The 22,713-nt window shown below is 40.1% G+C and overlaps 1 protein-coding gene across 8 annotated transcripts in view; it reads left to right on the top strand.

Annotated features, from left to right (window-relative positions):
* The window catches only part of PLCB4 (phospholipase C beta 4), a 412,481-nt gene that overhangs the window by 365,959 nt on the left and 23,809 nt on the right, over positions 1–22,713 (top strand). For all 8 annotated transcript variants that reach the window (XM_045086008.1, XM_045086009.1, XM_045086005.1 and 5 more), the window contains 4 exons: positions 13,755–13,843; positions 14,474–14,624; positions 17,410–17,459; positions 17,596–17,661. In XM_045086008.1, coding sequence (XP_044941943.1) covers positions 13,755–13,843; positions 14,474–14,624; positions 17,410–17,459; positions 17,596–17,661 — 356 coding nt within the window. The remainder of the gene's footprint in view (positions 1–13,754; positions 13,844–14,473; positions 14,625–17,409; positions 17,460–17,595; positions 17,662–22,713) is intronic.

The following is a 22,713-nucleotide window of genomic DNA, read 5'->3' as shown; positions in this document are numbered from 1 at the left end:
TAATTCACCAATCGCTAAAAAAAAAAAAAAAAAATGTTTCTACCAGTGCTGCCAACTCCTATAGCCTCAAAGAATTCAAAGATCGAGAGGAGCTTCAGGTTTCCTAGGAAGAAATGAGAGCACAAGACTGAATTATCGTTAAGGTTCTTTCTTATTTTAAAATACTGTAATTTTGTATGGTCTATCAATTTTTGCAAATATATCTGTGAAGGATTTACTTACATCGTCATCCAATGGGAGAAAGGACGTAAGTAACATGGAACCATAGATATCATTTGGTATCCCTAAAAATTTTAAATTGAACTCATGTATCAACATGGATTTTCTTCCAAGTCCACCAGAGAGTTCAGTTGCCCAAAAATATCCGAGTCATCCATCCACAGGAGACCACCTTTGGTTTCACTAAGGTAATCAATGGGAGAAATAAAAACCCGGACCAAATCATAAGATTTTGCTTATATTCTAACATGCTAACTTTTTATAACCATCAATTAAGCCAAAAACATTAAAAGAAGACTAAGATCCTCTATATTCTCAGTCTCTTGAGCCCTAAAGAAACAATGATTATGTCAAATTAACCAAGGGTGCAAATTCTAACTCTCTACTCCTGGCTGGGTGACCTTGAGACAGTGACAACCTCTCAAACCCTCATTCCCTGGCCTGTAAAGTGAAGATGCTCCTACTGCCTCCCTCACAGCATTGTCGTGAAGGACTAACCCTTACAGCACGTGACCTAGGAAGGCTCAGAAATGTGTGCACACACGTATGTCGGCTATCGATACGAGTATCATTTCTGTAGTATGCTGGAACACATCATGGTTTTGTTTGGGGATTTGGGGGTTATATTGTGGTGGTTTTTTTTGTTTGTTTGTTTGTTTTTTAATACTGCTTGCATCTCTGAAGAGCCAATGTTCTCTAATCCTCAGCTTTACCAACCCAATTGCAGAGTCAAGAAGGGACATGAACCGTAAGGATTTTTTCAGTTACCAAATCCGGAGTAAAGACTCCTTCCTCCTCCTCCTCCTCCTCTGCTTTTCATTTAAAAAGAAAGCCTATATTAGAAGCCAGAACATACTGTAGCGGATATAAAAGCACAAAAAGGAGTCTGGGTGGGATGCCGTGGGGCTGGGTAAGTGGATAAGAAAAGAGACAGGAAAAACCTACAGTATGCTTTTAGGAGCATCAGCAGATGAATTATGCCATCTTCCCCATACTTGAGAGTGGGCAGTGCGCTATCCGTTATACATTTTCGAAATGGTTGTATAAACAAACATGGCCAAAAACTTACAAGTCCCTTTCCCTCTGCATGGGTTACTTTTCAGCTGGAACTCTCAAATTCATTCCAGAGAAATGGGCAGTTGGAATAGAAAAAGGGAAAGAAATAGTTTGTCCCGTTCCTACTTTGTGTCAAGCACTGTCCATCAAGTCCAAAAGTTGCGGAGAAGGGATGTGGGCGCCTGTAGGTCTGTGCTGAAGAAATGTCTGTATTTATAGGGCAGCTTCTTCCCAGGGTCTGCATTTGTGTACATATGGATTCAGATTAATCTCCTTAAAAATAGTCTCATATTTTTTTTCCTACCGTGTCATTGTAGTCACTTACTTTATATCAGAAGCCTTTGAAATTTCTATACTGTGTTATCATGGGTGGGATTCCACAGTTCATGTCTTAACCTCAGTATGACATTCGAAGACTGCTTATTCAGAATTGTCAGTCATCTCTTTATGTGACGAAACTGAGGGCAGGCGCCATGAGCATTTACTTGAGGGACTTACCTGAGGAGAACAACATAAGCATATGAGAATCATCTCTTCCTCACTTTCTGATTTTCTCTATGACCTCTTGACTTACACAGTGTGTTGACCTTATTACATCTGAGTAACTAACCTCCCATATTCGGTTCTGAACATTTATGTGCTGAGCCCGCAGAGTAGGATATCTATGGAGCCCCTGTTCCCTAGAACATTGATATTCTATGTTGATTCCATAGGGGAAAGTTCAAAATGAAACTTGGCCGCCTTGCATACCAGCATTTTCTAGGAAACGAATAAAAACAAAAACAAAAACAAAACAAAACAAAAACGGTAAATTGTTGATATAGATCTCAGATTTTTATATGGCCAAAGAAAGATAATATGGATTTATTCATTCCACAAATATGTTTGGTAGGTTTTATTCTGTAAAAGTCAGAATAGGGGCCCCTATGTGACTCAGTCAGTTAAGCATCCAAATCTTGGTTTAGGCTCAGGTCATGATCTCAGGGTCATGGGATGGAGCCCCAGGTTGGGCTCCACACTCAGCGTGGAGTCTGCTCAAGGTTCTTACTCCTCCCTCTTCCTCCCCCTCTGCTTACGTGCACACACACGTGTTCTGTCAAATAAGTAAATAAAATCTTTAATTTAGAAAAGGCAAAATAGATGGTCTATGTATCAGAAAGAGATTCTTCCAGCACAAAGAATAAAAAGGTCGTCCATAAATCCACCACGTGGAGAGAGCTCTGTTGCCATATTGGTCTCTTTACTTTCAATTTCATTTCTTCTATTTTAATTAAATAGTGCTTACTGCACCTAGTCATTTAGACTCATTACTTCAGAGAGTTAATTTTTTTCCACTTAATAGACACTATTTTTCCATGTCATAGAAATATTTTTATTAGATGCATGAGATTCCATTTTATGTATTATCTGTACTTCAGTTTTGATAAACATTGAAGTCATTTCCATTTTTTTCTTATAAAAAATATTGTGCCTAGGAATCTTAAATGTAAAGCCTTGGGAATACTTGTGATCACTTCCTGTAGATGAATTCTTTGAAGTGGAAAGAGCTGCGTGTGGGGTGTGTGTGTGTGTGTGTGTGTATTTTTTTAAGATTTTATTTATTTTTCAGAAAGAGAGCACAAGCAGTGGGAAGGGGAGATGGAAAAGCAGGCTCCTGGCTGAGCAAGGAGCCTGATGTGAGACTCGATCCCAGGACTCTGGGACTAGGACCTGAGCTGAAGGCAGACGCTTTACTGACTGAGCCACCCAGGTGTCCCAAGAGTTGTATGTATATTTAAAGCTTTAGATACAGATTGCCAAATAACCCATCAACAGTGTATGTACGAGATACAACTTTTGTTAACATTTACTGGTTTAATCAGTAAAGACAATTTCTGAGTAAATTCATTTAAACTATTTTTCTCAAAGGAAAAGATATAGTCATTATTATTTAGTACCTACTCTATGTGTAAGAGATATAAAGTTGAAAACATCATCTACACTTATCCTCAAGAATTTTCCAACCCTGTACACACGTACATGTACATATACATAAATGAGTGTAATTTATTATATCCGTGCCACAGGGCAGTACGCCAGAGGATGTTGGGGGCATTGAACTAAGAAGTTATTAGAGTGGGGTTGAGGGGTCCTTCAGTGGCCATGTTGAGACCATGAAAGATGAATCACAGCAGAGAGGTAAACTGATTTTCTCTTCAGACAGGGAAGTGCTGGACTATTTACATATTCTGAGGAAGCTAAAACACAGGGTATATGGTACTAAAACTGAAAAGTTCTGGTCCATGTTTGACGATGTATCATGAAAAGCATCATTTACCAAGAAGAGTGTTACTCTTCTTGTTGAATAATTTTGGCACATTAAGGGAAATAGTCACATTTCCAGGACACTAAGTAATTTGGTAAGTTATGTTTTCTTAGCTTTTGAGTGGGTCCATTTCTCCAAAATTACTTAACAAGTTTAGACTAATTATAGAAGTAAGACCTCTTACACCTGACCAAGCGAACGAAATCTCAACTTTTATAATTCACCAAATGCTTAACCTAGGAATTAGGTATTTCTTTAATCTGACAGCTAAAACCAAGCAATTATCTTAAATCCATGGTATAATTTCATGCAGCATTATTTGTATGAAAAAGATCAGAAACAACCTAAGTCCACCAGTAGAGACTGGTAAAATATGGAAGGCCATTCTGTAGAAGATCATGTAGCTATTAAAAATAATGACTTGGATCTCAGTGTTCAGAACACAAATATGACATTCATTACCAAGAGAAAAAGTGAATTGCAAAATGATCCGATTGTTAGTTACAAAGATCCTTAACTATCTGTTTATACACGCACATGCGCGTGCGTGCGCACACCCACCCACACACACACACACACACATATGAAGTAGATAGAAAAAATTCTGGTAGGATATACACCCAAGTTTGAGAATAGTTATCTCTTTGAGAATAGAGGTGAGGTTAATGAATGAGGATTAATGAAGCTGACCCACTGCATTGGACAGCTTCCAGGAACATCACAGAGAACACAGTATCCCATATGGTAGGACTCTACTTATTATTTCTGGATCATTTAAGTAAGCATATGTAACCTCTGTAAATTTCTAAAAATTGTATTTTGCCCTATTTTTCTATAACAACGGTGTAATATAAAAACAGCACAAAGAGTTTAAAATAGATATATATTTTGAATTTAGAAAAAAATAAAGCAACCTATTATGCTGCTGCCTAGATAGTTCTTGGTAACATTTTTTAAATATTTTATTAATTTGTCAGAGAAAGAGAACATAAGAAGGAGTAGCAGGCAGAGGGAGAAGCAGGCTCCTTGCTGAACAAGGAGCCTGATGTGGGACTTGATCCCAGGATCCTGGGATCATGACCTGAACTGAAGGCAGACATTTAACACACTGAGCCACCCAGGTGCCCTCATTAATAACATTTTTAAATAAAAGAAAGTCAGAAATGTCTTAAAACATCAAAAGGTTATAAAACCTGAAGCCTATCTGTGCATATGTTATACATATGTATATGCATAAGTGTGCAGTCTCCGTGTATATATCACACACATATTTCTTTTTTTTTTTTTAGATTTTATTTATTTATTTGATCGAGACACAGTGAGAAAGGGAATACAAGCAGAGGGAGTGGAAGAGAGAGAAGCAGGTTCCCCACCGAGCAGGGAGCCCGATGTGGGGTTCAATCCCAAAACCCTGGGATCATGACTCGAGCCAAAGGCAGACACCCAACAACTGAGCCACCCAGGCACCCCGTATATTTCTTTCTTTTTTTTTTTTTTTTAAGATTTTATTTATTTATTTGACAGACAGAGATTACAAGTAGGCAGAGAGGCAGGCAGAGAGAGAGAGGAGGAAGCAGGCTCCCTGCTGAGCAGAAAGCCCGATGCGGGGCTCGATCCCAGGACCCGGGGATCATGACCTGAGCTGAAGGCAGAGGCTTTAACCCACTGAGCCACCCAGGCGCCCCAATATATTTCTTTCTTAATTAAACATCAAAAGATAATATAATATACCCTGTTCTGTGCTTTGCTTTCTTCACATAATATATCTTAGAGAACATCCCTGCCAATGCACATAAGACTTTTAAATTATTTTTGAAGGTTATGTACTATTCCATATGTGTATCTACTACTCTCTCTTTATCCATCCGTTTGGCTGGATCAGTACTCCCACCCAGTGCCTATGAGACTCCTATTCTCATTCACCATGGCCAGTTCTGGATTCTAAAAAAATTCTTTTTTTTTTTTCCAGTAATGGTAGTAAAAGTGATATCTCATCATTTTAACTTGTGTATTTACAATTATAAGTCAGATTGACTGTATTTCATCTGTTTCTTGGTCATTTGCTTTCCTTTTCCTGAAAAATACTCTCTAGTACCCTTGGTCGGGTTTTTTGAGTTTTGCTCTTTGGTTTTTTCGGTATGTTTATTTTGTTTTGTTTTGTTTTTTAAATTGGGTTGTTTATCTTTTTTTAAGTCATTATTCAAATCAAATTTTATTTTACTTTTAAGTAACCCCCCTCACCTCATATAACTTCAAAGTGGTGTCCAATACATCATAATGTCTAGATAAACTTCTCTGAAAGTAATGGTTGTGGATTCAACCACGTCTACTTTTCCTGGCCTGCCGGGATGCTGTTTCATTGAGGTCACAGTTGACAACACTGGTTGGAACCCAACACCTTAGGAGTAACCCCTCACCACAGCAATCCTTCCATTAATTTTTTTTTCATTTGTATTTATTTGTAACAAGCTCAAGAAAAATCCATTGGTTCTATTTTCTTCTCCCCAACTTTGCCATTTCCTTTGCTGCAGTAAACTCTTGTCATGAACAATTCATCATCGTAAGAAAAATCATCTAATTCCGTGCTGACTACAAAGTTTCAGAATTCTAATGCATTAGTAATTTTACCACGATTTTCTTTAAGCACCAGCAACTCAGTGTTCTACATGATTTTTAAATGAATTTTAAATCTTGGTGACATCAGGTGGGTGGCATCATTTTTATAGAAACAAGGAAAATGTTCCTAAAAGGCTCTTCCAAGTTAAGACAGTTCCTTAGGGAGGGTTTGAGCATCGGCAGGACCTTTGGCTCACTTATTTATTGGGGTTCTGTGCTGTGAGATCACCAGAGAATGAGGAATCCCTCCTGATGGAGATAATTTCATAGATTTTTCAATTGCCCCTAACTAGTCTTACCTTCTCGCATATGGTAATCTTCAGAAGCCTTGAACTCTGGGTTGCCCCACTTCCCTCCCAACATGGGTCTAGATTCAGTATTTTCTACCCCGACCCTTCTCCTCTCCTGTCAGTTCCTTGTTTCTTTCCTTGCCCTGTAAGGAGACAGAGACAGGGAATTTAAGACAGGGAATTTAAGTTGTTGCTATAGAATAAAAACTCCCAACACACACAAGAAAACAGAGAACAAAGATGACTGCTAGCCCTTCTGAGCCGTCTCCACAGATGGTTCCGTTCCTAAGCCATGTGGTGGTAAAATATCTCTGGGCGAAAGAAGAAAGATCACGACTCTCAACTATCAAAAACTCAAGTTTCCACGTGAAAAAAAAAAAAATGGTGACATTTAGAGAGGGATGACTAGGAATGAATCAAAAAGACTTTGACTTCTCCAGTATTATTTTTCTGCTAAACATCAAGTAAAAGAGCCCTCTTGTTTACCCCCCCCCCCACACTCCTCTATGAAAGGAAAATGCTGGGTTGGGTGCTAAGGTGACTTTTCCTTTGTCAAATCCACTGAGCCTCAGAGCACTGGGGTTTTCTTTGCTGCTTTATCTGTAGGTGCAAATGTGGAGGACATCTGCGCCTACCCATTGCCCAGCTCTATCACTGTGAGCCATTGCTGCTGGTGGGAATTAAATGAGCATTAGTCTTTTGTGCCACCCACTGTTACTTTTGATGGGCTTGATTGATCACTTGCATAGGTTTCATGATCACTGAGTGGTAAGGAGAATAAGAGAGTTGATGCTCTGCTACCTGAATACAGGGCACATGGACATTACATGGAAATGTTGCTCCAAGATGGGTTGCATGAGCTGCTCGGCACTCCTTCCCTGCGCAGTGCTCATCTCCCTTCTGTAGCTGGACATTTTGTTTTCTCTTCTGCACCTAGGCTGTTTTATGCAAGCAAAGAGGAAGCGGCCCTTTTTGCCAGCTCTGCTTTCTGCCTGACTTGGGATTCAAGATACACCAGGGAGGCTGGAGGGTGGGTGTTTCTTGTTCTCTCTGCCCGGCATCTTCCCAGGGTTGCTTTCCAAACCCTCTGCAAAGAGAGTGGAATGTCCCTTACATGACATAGCCCCAGAGGAGGAACATTGTTAATTAAGATGCCATTTCAGGGCTATGATCTCGGGATTTCCTGATAGAATTTAAAGCCCTTCCATTTATTTTGTCCTCTCCTTGATGGATGACAAGATGCTTTCTTTATTCCATCAAATATTTGTTGAAAAATTGATTTGCAGTGCAGTAGTAACCATTTTGATGGCTTCCTCTGAACTACAGAATATGTTGGTAAGAACACTAAAGAAAGAAGGAAAAAAAAAAAAAGAACACTAAAGAAAAGTGCCCAGAATGGGGCAGGATGAATTATAACGACATTCCCTCGGGAATTGCCCAGCTAGGTGAGTTTAATCAGGCTCCTGATTGCATTCCTTGGGTTCTACTGTGGAACCCGAGAACACATACGCAATTCCCAGTCTTATTTGACCACAGGACCCTTGCACCAACCACCCCTAATGTATCTTTTCACATTCTAGAAATGCAGTTTGAGAAATGCTTAGTCATTTGGTAGAAGCTTAAAGACCTCATCTAAAATCATAGTTACAGGATTTGTTATCTTCATTAACATCATTTTGTAGCCATTAAGGAAACACAAACTCTTCTGCTGCCTTTACCTCTTGCTAAGATAGTAGCAGTAGAATGGAGAATACGAGGGAACCTGAGCCAAGAGCAAGCACATGGAACCACACTGTCTAGGTGCTACAGTTGGTGCTCACCACCAAGACACCCAAGTTAAGTGCCTTGGAAAGCAACTGCTAAACAAGCAGACAAACCAAAGACAGAGCTCCCTTGAAAACCAGCAAGTATCTGGAAGTCTGTGCTGAGGAATTGCTATCTTCTATTCAGTTTGGGGGGATGCTTAAATTGATGCTTTCAACTCTATATGGAAATGAGGAAGGTGGGTAGGAGGGAAGGAGGAGGAAAAAACGAATATACATGGAAAGTCTTCACCAGGAGCAACCAGACTTTTGGAAATGGCACTAAACCTAGAAATAGATGGTATTTTTTTTTCAAGTACAAATAAGTCAAACTTCTGTTAGTCCAGAAGAAAGAAGCAAATGAGAAAAGGCAGACTGGTTCCTTTTTTAAAAGAAGGTTCCAAAGCCTGTGCATCCAGGAGGTTTCAGCTCACCCTGTGGGTTCTATAGAATCAAAGTGTGTGCACACGTCTCTGCCCTGTTAGTAGGTCAGTGTGGCCTCTTCTTAGACACACCTAGCACACGAGTCAATGTTGACCAGCGTCTAAAGTCACTCTTGCCACAGAGGGGTGTCCCGTGGAATGCAGAACTATGTGGGATCTACCCAGCCACAATGTTCCTCTAATCATGGGGAGGATACTTTTGAAATACCATATTGGCACCAAAGAAAGATAACAGGTTTACTTAAATATGCAAATCTTTGGCCAAGATCATGCCAGATTTATTTTGGTGGAACTATCCCAGTTGCTACCCTCTGCACTGATCTGTTGCTCTGGCTACAGAATCAGCACCTGCCACCCCAGGGCAAATTCCTGTGTCCTAGAAGTACCTGATTTATTATTCAAAATTGCCAGGAATCAAGTGCTTGTTTTAAGTGGCCAGTTAACCTAAGCCTTGTTCAAGGCATTTTAGCATCTCATTTTTGTCCCATGTGATTCAGTTTGAACAAGCCTTATTTAGACTTTGTGTGTTTCTGTTATCATTTGATCAAAGACACTATTATATTGAGTTATATCGTATACTAGAAAAATATCAAAAGCCCACATAACTGTGAAAAAAGTATCTCATTTAAACTCTGAGTAACAAGGCAATATTTCAGGATCTGGGAACATAATTCTCCAATAGCTTCTAGAATTGTTAATACTGGTAATTGAAGATGGATTTAAGTAATGATATGTATCCAACTAATGCATAAATCTGTGGCATCTTTTTCTGATGTATAATTTAGGCTCTATCTACATAATCCTTCAGCAGATGGCTGACAAGGACATCTTAGCCAGTTTTCCATGTAATACAAAACAATATATGACCTAATTACGTATTGTTTCGTGACTCTTTTATAAAATACAGCACTTATGTTCTCAGTCAGAATTGTGCAGAATCAGCCCTCAAGGCTGGGACCAAGACATTGCTGCAGGGAACAAGAAGAATACTCTAGGGTCCGATATATTATTTGATCAAACCATGACGGGTCCTCGAGAGGTCTCCAGGGGCTGAGGGATGCTCTTGTTAACAATGAAAAAGCCTACTTTGCTTGAAAGATATACCCAAGAATAGAAAACTCCTTCGCTGCCATAATTTCAAGCTGACAGATGATCCCTTCTACATAGGGAAATGCTTATATCTTGCCTACCTTGGACTCAGTTGCCTCTACCATTTGTAATTCCTATGTATAAATTCCCAACGGAGCAATGATGGCCAATGCATAGGGACAACTCTCCACAGCTCTTTCATCAGGAAGAAGCTACTGAAGATGAGACCTCCACCCAAAAGCCAAAGATTTGTCATTGTCGATCTGTCAGGTGGGAATATAGAGACCCTTTTAGGCTGTTAGGCAACAGGCTTGAACAATGGAACCTCGAGCATGCAAACAGGCTCATTAAGCAACCTACTTCAAAATAACCATAGGCCCTAACTAACCAATGGACTACTCACAACCAGGCACAGTTATCAAAAAAAGGCAAAATTCATACGTTCCCATAACCTTTACACTCTGCCCTACAACTTCGACTCCTCCCTACCACCTTGTGGCAGACAGTCCCTCCTTTGCTGTCTGCTGCTACCTTGCAGTGTATTCAATAAACTTCTGTCTCCTTTAAAAACAACAAAAACTAAAACAATAGCAACAACTTTTTTCTCAGTTACCATTGGTAATCAGATTTGCCACAAACTGGAAGACTTGAGACAACAGAAATGTATTCTGTGACGGTTCTGGAGCCTAGAAGTTTGAAATCCTAGATTTCAAACTCTTGGAGAAATCCTTCCTTTCCTCTTCCTAACTCCTAGTGGTTCCTGGCAGTCCTCAGTGTTCCTAGCATATAGCTATGTTATTCTATTCTCTGTCATCTCCTAGCCTTTTTCTCTTTGTCTCTGTATGACCTCTCCTCATCTTACAGTGGCACCAATCATTACATTTGGAGCCTACCCTAACCCACTGCAATCTCAGTCTTTAATTATATATGCAAAGACCCTATTCGTAAATAAGCTGATGTCCCAAGGTCCCCCAGTAGTCGTGATTTTGAGGGCAGTATTGAACTTCCTATACCCTCTTAATTCGGCTATAGTTTCCTTGTACTCATTCCTTCCATTAATTATTCTTAAATATTTTAAAGCTTATTAGGAACAAATTTTGTTAGTGATACTCATCAAGTATATAAGTTTCTATCTTATTTATCTAAACTACAGATTCTCTGATAAAAAGAAATGACCTCTTTCTATATTAACATATTTCTTGCAAAGTCATATTTCATTAAAAAAAATTGAAAGTCCATCTAAATATCTAGAAGTAGAGAATAATTTGGTACATAAACTCTATGAAATATTATTCATTCAATAAAAGTTCAGCTTTAGAACTATACAGGTATAACCTAATAATGATAAAAGGAGATTATATAATTTTAAATAAACCATATAAAATATGTATTCACGTGGAAAACAATGACACAAGAGTATACAAAAAGAGAAGTAGTTTGGTTAGTTTGGAATGATTATGGGTCATTTCACACGTTAAGGTCTTGCTTTCTTGGCTTTATAATCAGCTGGAAGTGATTAAGTGTTACATGCTATTCTTACTGAAAGGACTACCAGTAACCACTGAAAAATACCATATATATCCTCCAGGCCTTCAGCCTAATTGCACTGAGATATTCCAGTGGGAAGCCAAGGCAAAGTATATCCAGTGTGGGTGTTTACAGGTAGCGCCTCCCCACCACGGGCAGGGGGTTCAGTGCACACAGTCTGAGTTTCACCTTGGCCTGTAACAGTGTGGACAAGGGCAAGGAGGAGGCATCTGGGAGTCAGACACAGATGCATTAAAGGTCCTGAGCCAACTCAGTGAGTTTAGCACCAGGGCTAGTGGGGTAGTCAAGCTTTATCTGTTTATATGGGACCCATACTGAATGTCATGGTATCTCCTTTGGAGTCTTCCTACAAAAAGGGAAAGTTGAGTCTCATAACACAACAAGGAAGCATTGATACTCAGAATGTGGGACATTTTATGGGATACCTGATATGTGTCCTCAACAAATGTATGCATTATGAAAAATAAATAGTAGCAGGGACTAATCTAGATTAAAGTCAGTTCAAGAGACTTAGTTATCAGGGACCTTGTATGGGCTTTATAGCTTGATTCAAACAAACTGTCAATAGGGGAAATAAAAAGATGGGCCATTTATTATATTCGTGATTAGGAATCACTGCCAGCTTTGTTGAATATAGTGCTGCTTTTTCAGAAAGAAAGAAAGAAAATGCGCTTTTTTTAAGAGTTGCATAGAGAAGTAATTAGGAATGAAATGTTATAATGTCTGGAATTGGCCTCAAAATGTGTCAGCAGAGAGAAGAGAGAAAGGAAAAAAGGGAAGGATGACTAGATAAAGGAGATGTAGTGGGCTGTTTATAACAGTTAGGGCTTCAACAGTATATGGGGGGTTATTTTAACTTTACTTCTGTGTATGCATGAAAATGTTCATAATTTGGCTTAAAGTAGGTAAATGTAGCCTTAGAACTTTAACTTCCAAAAAATGATTATCTGTCATTTTTCTTAAGCAAGATTTAAGAGCTGATTTGGTCACATCCCCCATTAGGAGACAAAGAGTTCTTAGGGACCTGAGTGATAAATAGAGTCAGACCTTCTCATATAGCCCTGGTAGGAGAAAATAAATTGATGCAACTTCTTTGGAGGGCAGCTTGGCAATGCTATGACCAAAAGGACAAATACCCTTACATATCATTCTAACCTCTAGGCATTTATGCTATGGATACTGCAAATGTCTCCTCTGAGGTTTGACATTCGAGGATCTTCCCTGCAATACCTCTTTATAATAACAAAGAACTGGAAGTAATCTAACAGTCTGCCAATAGGGAACACTGTTAAAGAAATGGTAGTCATTCTGAAAATGGAATATTGAAGCAGTCCTTAAAAGTAATACAGTAGACCTACATTACAGATAAAGAAGTGTCTCCAAGAAATGTGAAGTTTAAAATAAAAAATAGGTACAGGAAACTGTGAGCCCATTTGGAGTTTGGTTTGTTTGTTTTGTTCTTTTTTTCAATAAGGATGCAAGAAATGGTTAACAGTATATACAAAGGGTAGGATTGGCAGGAGAGGAGATTTTTACATTTTATATGTTTGAATGTTTATCATGTACATGTATTATTTTCTATTATAAAAGGAAATATATATATATTCAATGGAGAAAAATTATCTTAAGTCTATAATTGGGGGGGTGATTTTACTGGAAGAAATTGATGTATATAGAGTTTTTGAAAATTGTAAATTATGTACTGTTTTAAGATAATGAGCATAATATTACCTCTGTAGTATTGGTAAATAATGCAAAATTACATGAGATTCTACTGAAAAATACTTGGAACTCCTCAATGACATTATGTAAAACATGAAATTTTACCATTTTTAAGGTGTAGCTGAGACAATGCAGGAGAATACTTCATTTTAACTGCAATGGAACCAAAACTGGCTTTAAATATGTATTAGCCTTCTTACCTAAAAATAAGACTTAGATACCAGTGGTGTCTACTATGTTCCAAGCACTTTTTACAGTTATCATCTCATTGAATATTCATCAAATCCCTTCAGAGTGGGAGGTATCAGCCCTAATTTTCAGATGAAGAAACTGAGCTGGAGACATGAATCAACTTGCTTATAAGTAAATAGTCAAGAACTCAAGGCAATTCACTTAGCCTACCCTGCCACACTGTCATCTTTATTTGGGTGAAAACCGAAGAGAAAATAGGAGAAAGTCATCTGACTTTTGTCCTTGCCCTTATTTTCTTGTTTTCTATGACTACTGTGCTTTCCTAATTCTGTCTTATGTCCTAGGTGAGGGTACTTAACAGAACACTTAACAGAGGTCTAGGATTATGAATTGTTCATTAGCTGAATTTTCCCGTGTGTGTACAGTAAAACAGAGAATCAGCAGCCCCTTGACTTTTTTTTTTTTTTTCCAGATATCGTAGATGCTTTATCAGATCCAAAGAAATTTCTTTCCATTACGGAAAAGAGAGCAGACCAAATGAGAGCTATGGGCATTGAAACTGTAAGTAGCAATGGTTGGCTAAGGACAGCCAAGTTGGGGAAGTTCAGTGGTCAGTGATTATAAGAGCAAGACAAAGTGATAAATTCATAGACCAAACTTGAAGAGTGTTTTTGAAATTATATTTATCAATTCAACAAAATATTTTCAAGGGTCTGTAAAAGTGTAGCATATATAATAAATAAAATGGAAAACATTTACTAAATGAAATGGAAATCCATAAAGCTTTTAGTAATGTTTCAGATATAGGATGCTTTTGTGATACACTAGAATACCAGCTAGCCCAAGTCAGTAAATTGGTGAAGTTGACATGTATGGTCTCTGTTGCTTACCAGTCCTGCATCCAACCTCCCCCATTGTTGTGCACACTAGGCTTGTTTGTGCCTTTGTTTTTAAAGCTCCCTTTACCATACCCTGCTTGTAAAAGAGTGGCATCTTTTTTCCTTGGCTTCATCCTTTGCTTCAAGCCTGAGAAAACCAGGGAATCTTTCTCCTGCCAGGCAATGTTCCATTAAGAGAGTTGTAGGGGAGATGCTGAGTGATTCAGACTGGATTCGGTAAAAGAGAGAAAGGGCAAGACAGTTGAAAGCTAGGTGGCATTCGTGTAGGTTAACACAAACATTTCTGCTCCAGAGTGACATAGCAGATGTGCCCAGTGATACTTCTAAGAATGACAAGAAAGGAAAAGCCAACACTGCCAAAGCAAACGTGACCCCACAGAGCAGCTCTGAGCTCAGACCAACCACCACGGCGGCCCTGGGGTCTGGCGTGGAAGCGAAGAAAGGTAAAGGGGAGGGGTTAGGGCTCCTTGTCTGTTCTGGCAATATTAGACTCTTTTTTGAATAGCCTTCTAGGAGGGTATTTAGAATTGCTAATTTTGCCAGTTTTCATTGCCCTGTAAAACTCAAGAGCAGATGGGCGCCTGGGTGGCTCAGTGGGTTAAGCCGCTGCCTTTGGCTCAGGTCATGATCTCAGGGTCTTGGGATCCAGTCCCGCCTCAGGCTTTTTGCTCAGCGGGGAGCCTGCTTCCCTTTCTCTCTCTGCCTGCCTTTCTGTCTACTTGTGATCTCTGTCTGTCAAATAAACAAATAAAATCTTAAGAAAAAAAAAAAAACTCAAGAGCAGCATGTTTTCTTGTAGATTGGACAAACTATTTAATTTCCCTGAGTGTTTAACAGGAAGTCAACCTTTGTCTCATTTACTAGATCCCCTTCAATTTAGGGTCCTGGGTACCATATCCATAGTTTTAGAAATGTTTTAGACTCCCTAATGAAAAGAACTTCCACATAGTGCACTTTGCTAAGTCATCCCCACACTCTCCTGGATACCCCTATGGTCACTCATCTGGACAGGCAGTGGGCTCATGAACCAACAGAATCATCATTGTTCATATATTTCTAGATTCCCTTCTTGACGGGTTGCTCCCATGAGTAGATATATAACATCCATGATTATTTGTAAAATTATCATATGGACATTTGAAGGCCAATTCTATATAGTTTCCTGTGGATGAAACAAAATATCCTAAGAGGTGTCACCGTAAGAAATGATTGGTCCCGTGTGCTAACATTCAGCTAGTAGGTAGGGCCACAACCATATTCCTCATTTAAAATTAGCTTCCATGCTGACTGACCAGGCATTGATTTTTAAGGAATTAAAACTAAACTCTGAGTTGGCCTCCAAAAGGTGGCTTGAGAGCAAATAAGTTCTTTTTGAGCTTTGTTGATCAGAACAAAGACTTGACGTAGTGAGACTTGAATTAACTACAATCTTTGGACCCCAAAGTTCTGTACTTAACCCTTCCCTTAACCAGGGAAGCTCGTAGAACTACACTGGCCAGTGGAGCAGCCACTAGCAACGTGTGGCTCTATAAATTTCAACATTAAAATGAACATTTGAACTCTTTATTTGCACTATCCACAGTTCAGGTGCCCAGAGGCACACATAGCTCGTGGCTCTCCATTGGACAGCCCCCACATAGAACCCTGCCAAGGTTCTGTCAGACACACTTTGGTAGGCCCACAGAGGGAACTAAGCATGTACCAGTTCCTGTTCTGCATGCAGATTGTGGGTGTTTCCTAGATACATCGTTAATAGGAACTAAAATTTTTACAAGTTATTTCTATCTTTCCCCAAAAAATGTAAAACCAAGTTCATGTTTGCGTAGGTTCCCGTTAATCAAAATTTACTTTAACCAAGACCAAAAGAGAAGTCTCATTGGACTGGTTTCAGTCTTAATATTTGTTAGCTCTCTGGAGGAGGAGCACGCATCCCAGTCCTCTGTTCATTTTACAGGCAAGATTCACATCTCTGCCCTATAGCGCCCCCTTGCTCTTGCGGTAAAGCAGGGAGTTGCCTTGTGACATCAGACTTAGGAGATGAAGAAGAGCCCCAGGTTCTCTGGACGCCCCTATCATAGATGGTATAGATCCCAGGACCGATTTCTCTTAGCCCTAACTCCCTTTCCCGACTTCCTACCCACACACTGGCTGTGCACCTCCTCTTAAAATGAACAAAACTAAAAACCAAGAGCCTGGGATTCAAGGCCTCTCTTTCTTGAATATCTCATCCCTCACTTTTTGGAGTCTAATGGAATTCAATTAGAGTACAAAACACACATTCCTCTCAATTTGTAAGATGAAAAGTCTGCAGTCCAACAGAAAATGTTTGGGGATTCTCCAACAACTCCAGTTGCCATGACAACACCTGGCCTAGCATCCCTCCAGTAGCAGGATAATGGAGTATGTGACTCCGGGTCCTCGTGTCAGCATCCTGTTATACCACAGTTTGAGTCCAGGATTTCCTGTGTGTTGAAGGCATGGCAGTTCTCAATAGCCTATTGCCTAAAAATTACATTTGATCAAAACAGCTGAGAAAAAAAAAAAAAGTTTTGTTCTTTGATGACGATGAAGAGGGAGGTAGTTGACTGGGATGATAGACCCTGAAATACAAAGAGTAAAGGAACACTCACAGATGCTGCAGTGCCTGATCTGATATCCTTTGTGGGCTTAGCACGCCCGCCCTCCAGCTGTTCTGTGTATTGGCTGATTGCAAATCACAGCTGCCACTTTCTCAGAGGATTGCCCTCAGACTGTGGGAGTTCCCTTGCCTGGAAATGCCTGGAAGGTTTTGTAGAGTCTCTGAAGCCAGTGGCTGGCTGTTCTGGGGTGATGAAAGCCCAGTCTCTTACCTCAAGGTCCGGCATTTATGCTTAAGAGCCCCCAGCAGGATCAGGTTGGATTTTGGCCGGAAGTGCCCCCTGCCTACTTCCTCTGCCCTATTCTGCTTCTCTCGCTTCTGGGGTTTCTCCTGAGAGCCCTCCCTCAGTAAGTCACATGCACACAGAACTCCAGCTCAGGCTCTGCTTGTAAGGAACCTGCCCGAAGACAGTAAGCCTGCCAGTGAAGTGTCTAGTTAATTGCTTTGTAGTAAGAAATGAAGATGTTTATATCCATAACTTTACATGTAAAGCTGCTTCAAAATCTTTAGATGAGATTTCAAAATGGTGAATTTTGTGTTATCTGTTATTCTAATTTTTAATACACACAGTGATTTAATTTTTTTTTAAGGTATCGAACTTATCCCTCAAGTGAGGATAGAAGATTTGAAGCAGATGAAGGTAAAATGGCTCACTCATTTTGCAAGCACTCTTGTGTGACACATATTGGTGACACTGATAGACTTTTGTTTCTCACCAGATGTATTCATCGTGGTTGCAAAACACTGATTTGGTACTCTCTTTGTTGCCTCCGCAGGCTTACCTGAAGCACTTAAAGAAACAGCAGAAGGAGCTAAATTCTTTAAAGAAGAAACACGCAAAGGTAGGGTGTGTTGAATGTGTGTACTTAAGTATGTGTGTACGATTTTTCTTGCTTGTTTGTTTTCTACTCTTTGCTCTCTGATGAAAACCTCAAGTCGTTATTCTGTGGAGTGGAGTGGACTCTTCACAGGCAAAACCATGGCTTAGAAACTGACCCCCGCCAATTGGACGGTAGTACCTTCATTTTCACTGATTGGCAAATGAAATTTAAAAACAGACTGCTTTGGGGATTGGCCATCACTGATTTGTAATCTGCATTTCTAACAGTTCTTTCAAAAGCATAACAAAGCTTCGCCCATTTCAAAATCATTTAGTAGTTTGGACTTTATCTAAAATAGTGGGCCATCCTCAGACTCTGGAAGACCAGCTCATAGTCTCAATTAGCCTAAAGGCACCCAGAGCTCCTGGCTTGCCAGTCGGTTGCCACACAGTGCACAGAGGGGGGTACTAGCGGGCTCTGAACCTCTCACCCACAGCTCCAGGAGAAGGGGACACTTCTCACTTTCCCCATTATGTAAACTCTGCTCAGTGGCCTACTTCTGAAATAGATTGTTTTTCCTTTTTGCCCATAAGAAGAGGGTTTTTTTGACAGTGATTGTGAGAAATGTTGAGAGTTGGTGGCAAGTTCAAGAGAACAACAGCATCTGGCCTCAGGAGTTCTCGTGTGGGTTGGAAACTTCACCACACTCAGGCATCGTCTTGTTCCCCATCACTCCTTACAGGGAAAGGAGGAGAACATAATTCCTCTTTCCTTCCCAGCATGGATCACAACAACTCCCTGGGGCTGGAAGGGTAACGTGTGGGTTCATCGTGTAGGGCAACGGGAGCAAGAGAAACTCAATTTCTTAAAGGACTTCAGAGTTCTTTATAAACTGATTTTGCATTCCACTTCTTTGTACTCTGACTCAGTCCTCAAACTAAGGCATGTCCTACAGAGCCAGACTTGAGTGACGTTCTCTCTGAATCACTCCAAATATTAGACTGTGGGGCTCCTGGACTCCATTTTAAGTCTGTGCTTCTTGGAGAAATTCATCCTAATCGAGGCCTCGTAATATCCCCTGTGTTACAGAACTGATAGCTCAGTGGGTTTGCTCTGCACACTCTCTGCTCCTAAATGTAATGAATAAGTCCATTTAATAGAATTCCTTTGTATTGCCCATAGGGGACTCTTGCCATAGATTTTTAGAAGTGTGGGACTATTGGGGACAGAGCTGCTTAAAGCAGAGCTTTCGATTTTGTTGGCCATTGGCAACAACCTAGAATATGGAAAGGCCACAGGAAAGAGGGAGAAAAGGCAACTTACCTGACTTTGGTGATGGGGATGGACTTGGTACCCTCATTGTAAGACAGTGTCCCCCAGATCTTCCTTCCATTCAATTTGGATCCCTGTCACTGAGGCAGGCATATCCGTGGCCTGTGGGCTTCAGGGAAACTTCCAACTTTTGACCTCACCCTTGTTAAATATTTCCTTGAGGCACGACCAGGAAACGTATACTGTGACCAATGATAAAAATGAGGAGGATAGTGGCTGGAATTTTTGCATGCTCAGTGCTTTCCAGATGCTGTGCTCATCGCTCATCGCTTTATATATATTGTTTCGTTTAATATTCTCCACCCTAGAAGACAAATGCTACATAAGTCTCCATTTTGCATGTGTAATTAAGAAATTAATGATTAGGGAGGTTAAGCAGTTGAGCTACTCACTTCACATCAGAAAGCTGCAGAGCCAAAATTTTAACCCAAACCACCTGAGTCTGGCACCCATACATTTACTGCATTATTCTGTGAAGGACATCATATGCTTTGGTAAGTAGACAAGTTGCTCTTGTTGCATCAAATGCAGGGGTGGCCCATGGGATGTTAGGAACATCCCCATCTAGCCTGGAAGGTGTCTCCATGCACTTATTATCTGTACAGCTACTAAGAAATGGTCCTTGATTCTTGAGAACATGACCTACGTACCACAGAGCAAAGTTATTTGTTGATTTCCTCATCTGGACCTTTGAGTCCAAGCTCACTCAGGTCAACAGATAGTACCATCTGCTTTATCAGAAAAGTGGCAAATAAAGATGGTGTTGACATCAGCTTGGGCCACTGTAACAAACTGGCATGGACCAGGTGGTTTAAACAACAGATATTTATTTCTTAGAGTCTGGAGGCTGAACGTCCCAAGGTCAAGGTGCCGCAGGTTCTTTGCCACCTGAGAGCCCCCTTCCTGAACTTCAAAGAGCCTCCTTGCTATGTCCTCACATGGTGGAAAGAACTATCATTTCTCTCATGTCTCTTCTTCTAAGGGGACTGATTCCATCTCTGAGGACTCTACCCTCATCCAGTCATCCCCCAAAGACCCCACCTCCAAATTCCATCACATTGGGAATGAGGGCTTTGACATAGGAATTCAGAGGGGGAATAGAAACAGTCAGTCCATTAATAGGTGGAAAATTATTATTCTGTGATACGTTCGAGCTGGCCTTGGTAGATCTTCCCCCCACCCCCAGACACCACTGTATTTCATTCAGCCAATCCCATTTCTTCACGCTTGTTGGCAGGGACATCTCCATGTTGCTTAATAACCAGTAGATCCCAGGTGGCTGAGGGAATCCATGTTGCTTTTCTTTGTAGAAAACAAACAAGCTTCTTGGAATCCCATATTATAGAGTAGAATCAATACCTAAAAGGAGATTTTAAATTTCCCTAGATCCAAGTATCTGCATTTGTGTGGACTTACAGAACGGCTTTAGTGTGCATTTTTGGAGGAAGTGTTCAAAACGCCTTAGGTCGAACAACTGAGAAAATTACCCTGATAAGATATGCCATGCTTGCCTGTTGCTTTCCAGAGAGCTTTCCAGGAGCATTTCTGAGCAGGGCAATGCATTTCACAGCTTCCTTTTCAGACCTTCATGCACTGCAGAAGTTCCCATTACAACTGTGTGATTATGAGCTTCTCCCACATTAAATACACAGGGGACCTGCTTTGTTCAGATAGCTTTGGCAGTATAATTTATGAATTCTGAATTCTGTGGTGTTTTTGTAAGGTTTTCTCCTCTTTCTTTTTTTTTTTAAATTCAATTAGCATCTAGCGTATTATTAGTTTCAGAGGTCAGTGATTCACCAGTTGCATACAATACCCAGTGCTCATTACGTCATGCGTCCTTCTTAATGGCTGTCGGTCAGTTACCCCATCCTCCCACTGACCTCCCCTCCAGCAGTGCCAGTTTGTTTCCTGTAGTTAAGAGTCTCATGATTTGTCTCCCTTTGTTTCTGTCTTATTTTTTCCCCTATCTTCCTCTACGATCCTGTTTTCTTTCTTAAATTCCACATGGGTGAAATCATATGACACTTGTCTTTCTCTAATTGATTTATTTTGCTTAGCATAATACCCTCTAGTTCTACCTACTTTGTTGCAAATCTAAGATTTCATGTTTTGATGGCTGAGTAATATTCCATTTTACACACACACACACACACACAGAGTCCACATCTTCTTTATCCATTCATTTCTCAATGAACATCTGGGCTGTTTTTATAGCTTAGCTGTTGTGGATGTTGCCTCTGTAAACACTGGGGTGCAGGTACCCCTTTGGATCACTATCTTTGAGTAAATACCTAGTAGTGTAATTGCTGTGTCATAGGGTAACTCTGTAGTGTTTCTATAATAAGACTACTAATAAAGCTAACATTTATTTAGTGTCAGTTTTGTGTTACACATTTTGGAGCAGTTACAGAGGAAGAGAGAGGAGAGAATCTTTTTTTTTTTTAATTTTTTATTTTTTATAAACATATATATTTTTAAGAGGAGAGAATCTTAAGTAGGCCCCATACCCAGTGCAGAGCCCAACTAGGGGCTCTGTCCCACGGCCTTGAGATCATAACCTGAGCTGAAATCAAGAGTTAGACACTTGGGCACCTGGGTGGCTCAGTGGGTTAAGCCGCTGCCTTTGGCTCAGGTCATGATCTCAGGATCCTGGGATCGAGTCCCGCTTCGGGCTCTCTGCTCAGCAGGGAGCCTGCTTCCTCCTCTCTCTCTCTCTGCCTGCCTCTCTGCCTACTTGTGATCTCTCTGTGTCAAATAAATAAATAAAATCTTAAAAAAAAAAAAGAGTTAGACACTTAACCGACTGAGCCACCCAGGCACCCTTGTGTTACACATTTTATGCACATTTGCAACTCCTCACACTATCCCTGAAGCCTAAGTAACACTGTCCACATTCTTAAAAACAAATAAAATGAAATTCAAAGAGGTGAGTCCCTTATCTCCAGCCATATAACTAGTTAATGCTGATTATGGGCCTCATTTGTGTACATCTAAACCCACACCTTTTACAACTCACCACATTATCACCATTTATTAAAAATGCATTTCATCTATTTTAACTAAGGGTTTCATGAATAATTTCAAATAATTATTTGAAATTGAGCTTCCTGTATATAAACTTTCTATAATTTTTCAGTCTACAGTATCTCCCTAATACTTGTCATGGTCTCATCTGAACTGTCTTCTAAGATGAAGCATTTACAGGAATGTTGGAGCCACAAAATCACATTACAAAGTAGGGGGGGATGGAGAGAGTGGATACAGAGAGAGCATGAATTGTGGCCATTTTTGTAAACATTCTACTAATCATTTGTATGGTGAGATGATTTATGCTTCAAAGAACACAGTTTGACTAAACCACCTAGCTTTTAAATGGTGGACTTAGGATGTCCATCAAAATTCTGACTCCAGAACTCAAGTTTTTTTTTTTTTTTTTTTTTTTGTATAGTTGACATATGATGTTCAGTTAGTTCCAGGTGTGCAGTGTAGGGATCTGACAAGTTTGTGCACTGTGCTGTGCTCACCACAAGTGTGGCTGCATCTGTACCATATGATGCTGTTACAATAGCATTGACTATATTCCTTATGTTGTACTTCTTATTCATGTGACCTATTCATTCCATAACTGGAAGCCTATATTTCCCACTCTCCTTTGCCCATTTTGCCCATCTCCCAACTCCCTTCTCCTCTGGCAGCCATAATTGTGTATTTATAGGTCAGAGTCTGCTTTTTGTTTGT

This window comes from Mustela putorius, unplaced genomic scaffold, assembly GCF_011764305.1.
Source record: "Mustela putorius furo isolate JIRA1106 unplaced genomic scaffold, ASM1176430v1.1 tig00000874_pilon_pilon_pilon, whole genome shotgun sequence".
In the NCBI taxonomy this organism is placed as follows: domain Eukaryota; kingdom Metazoa; phylum Chordata; class Mammalia; order Carnivora; family Mustelidae; genus Mustela; species Mustela putorius.
Note: the sequence above shows the minus strand (reverse complement) of the source record. Positions and strands in the feature narration are given on the sequence as shown.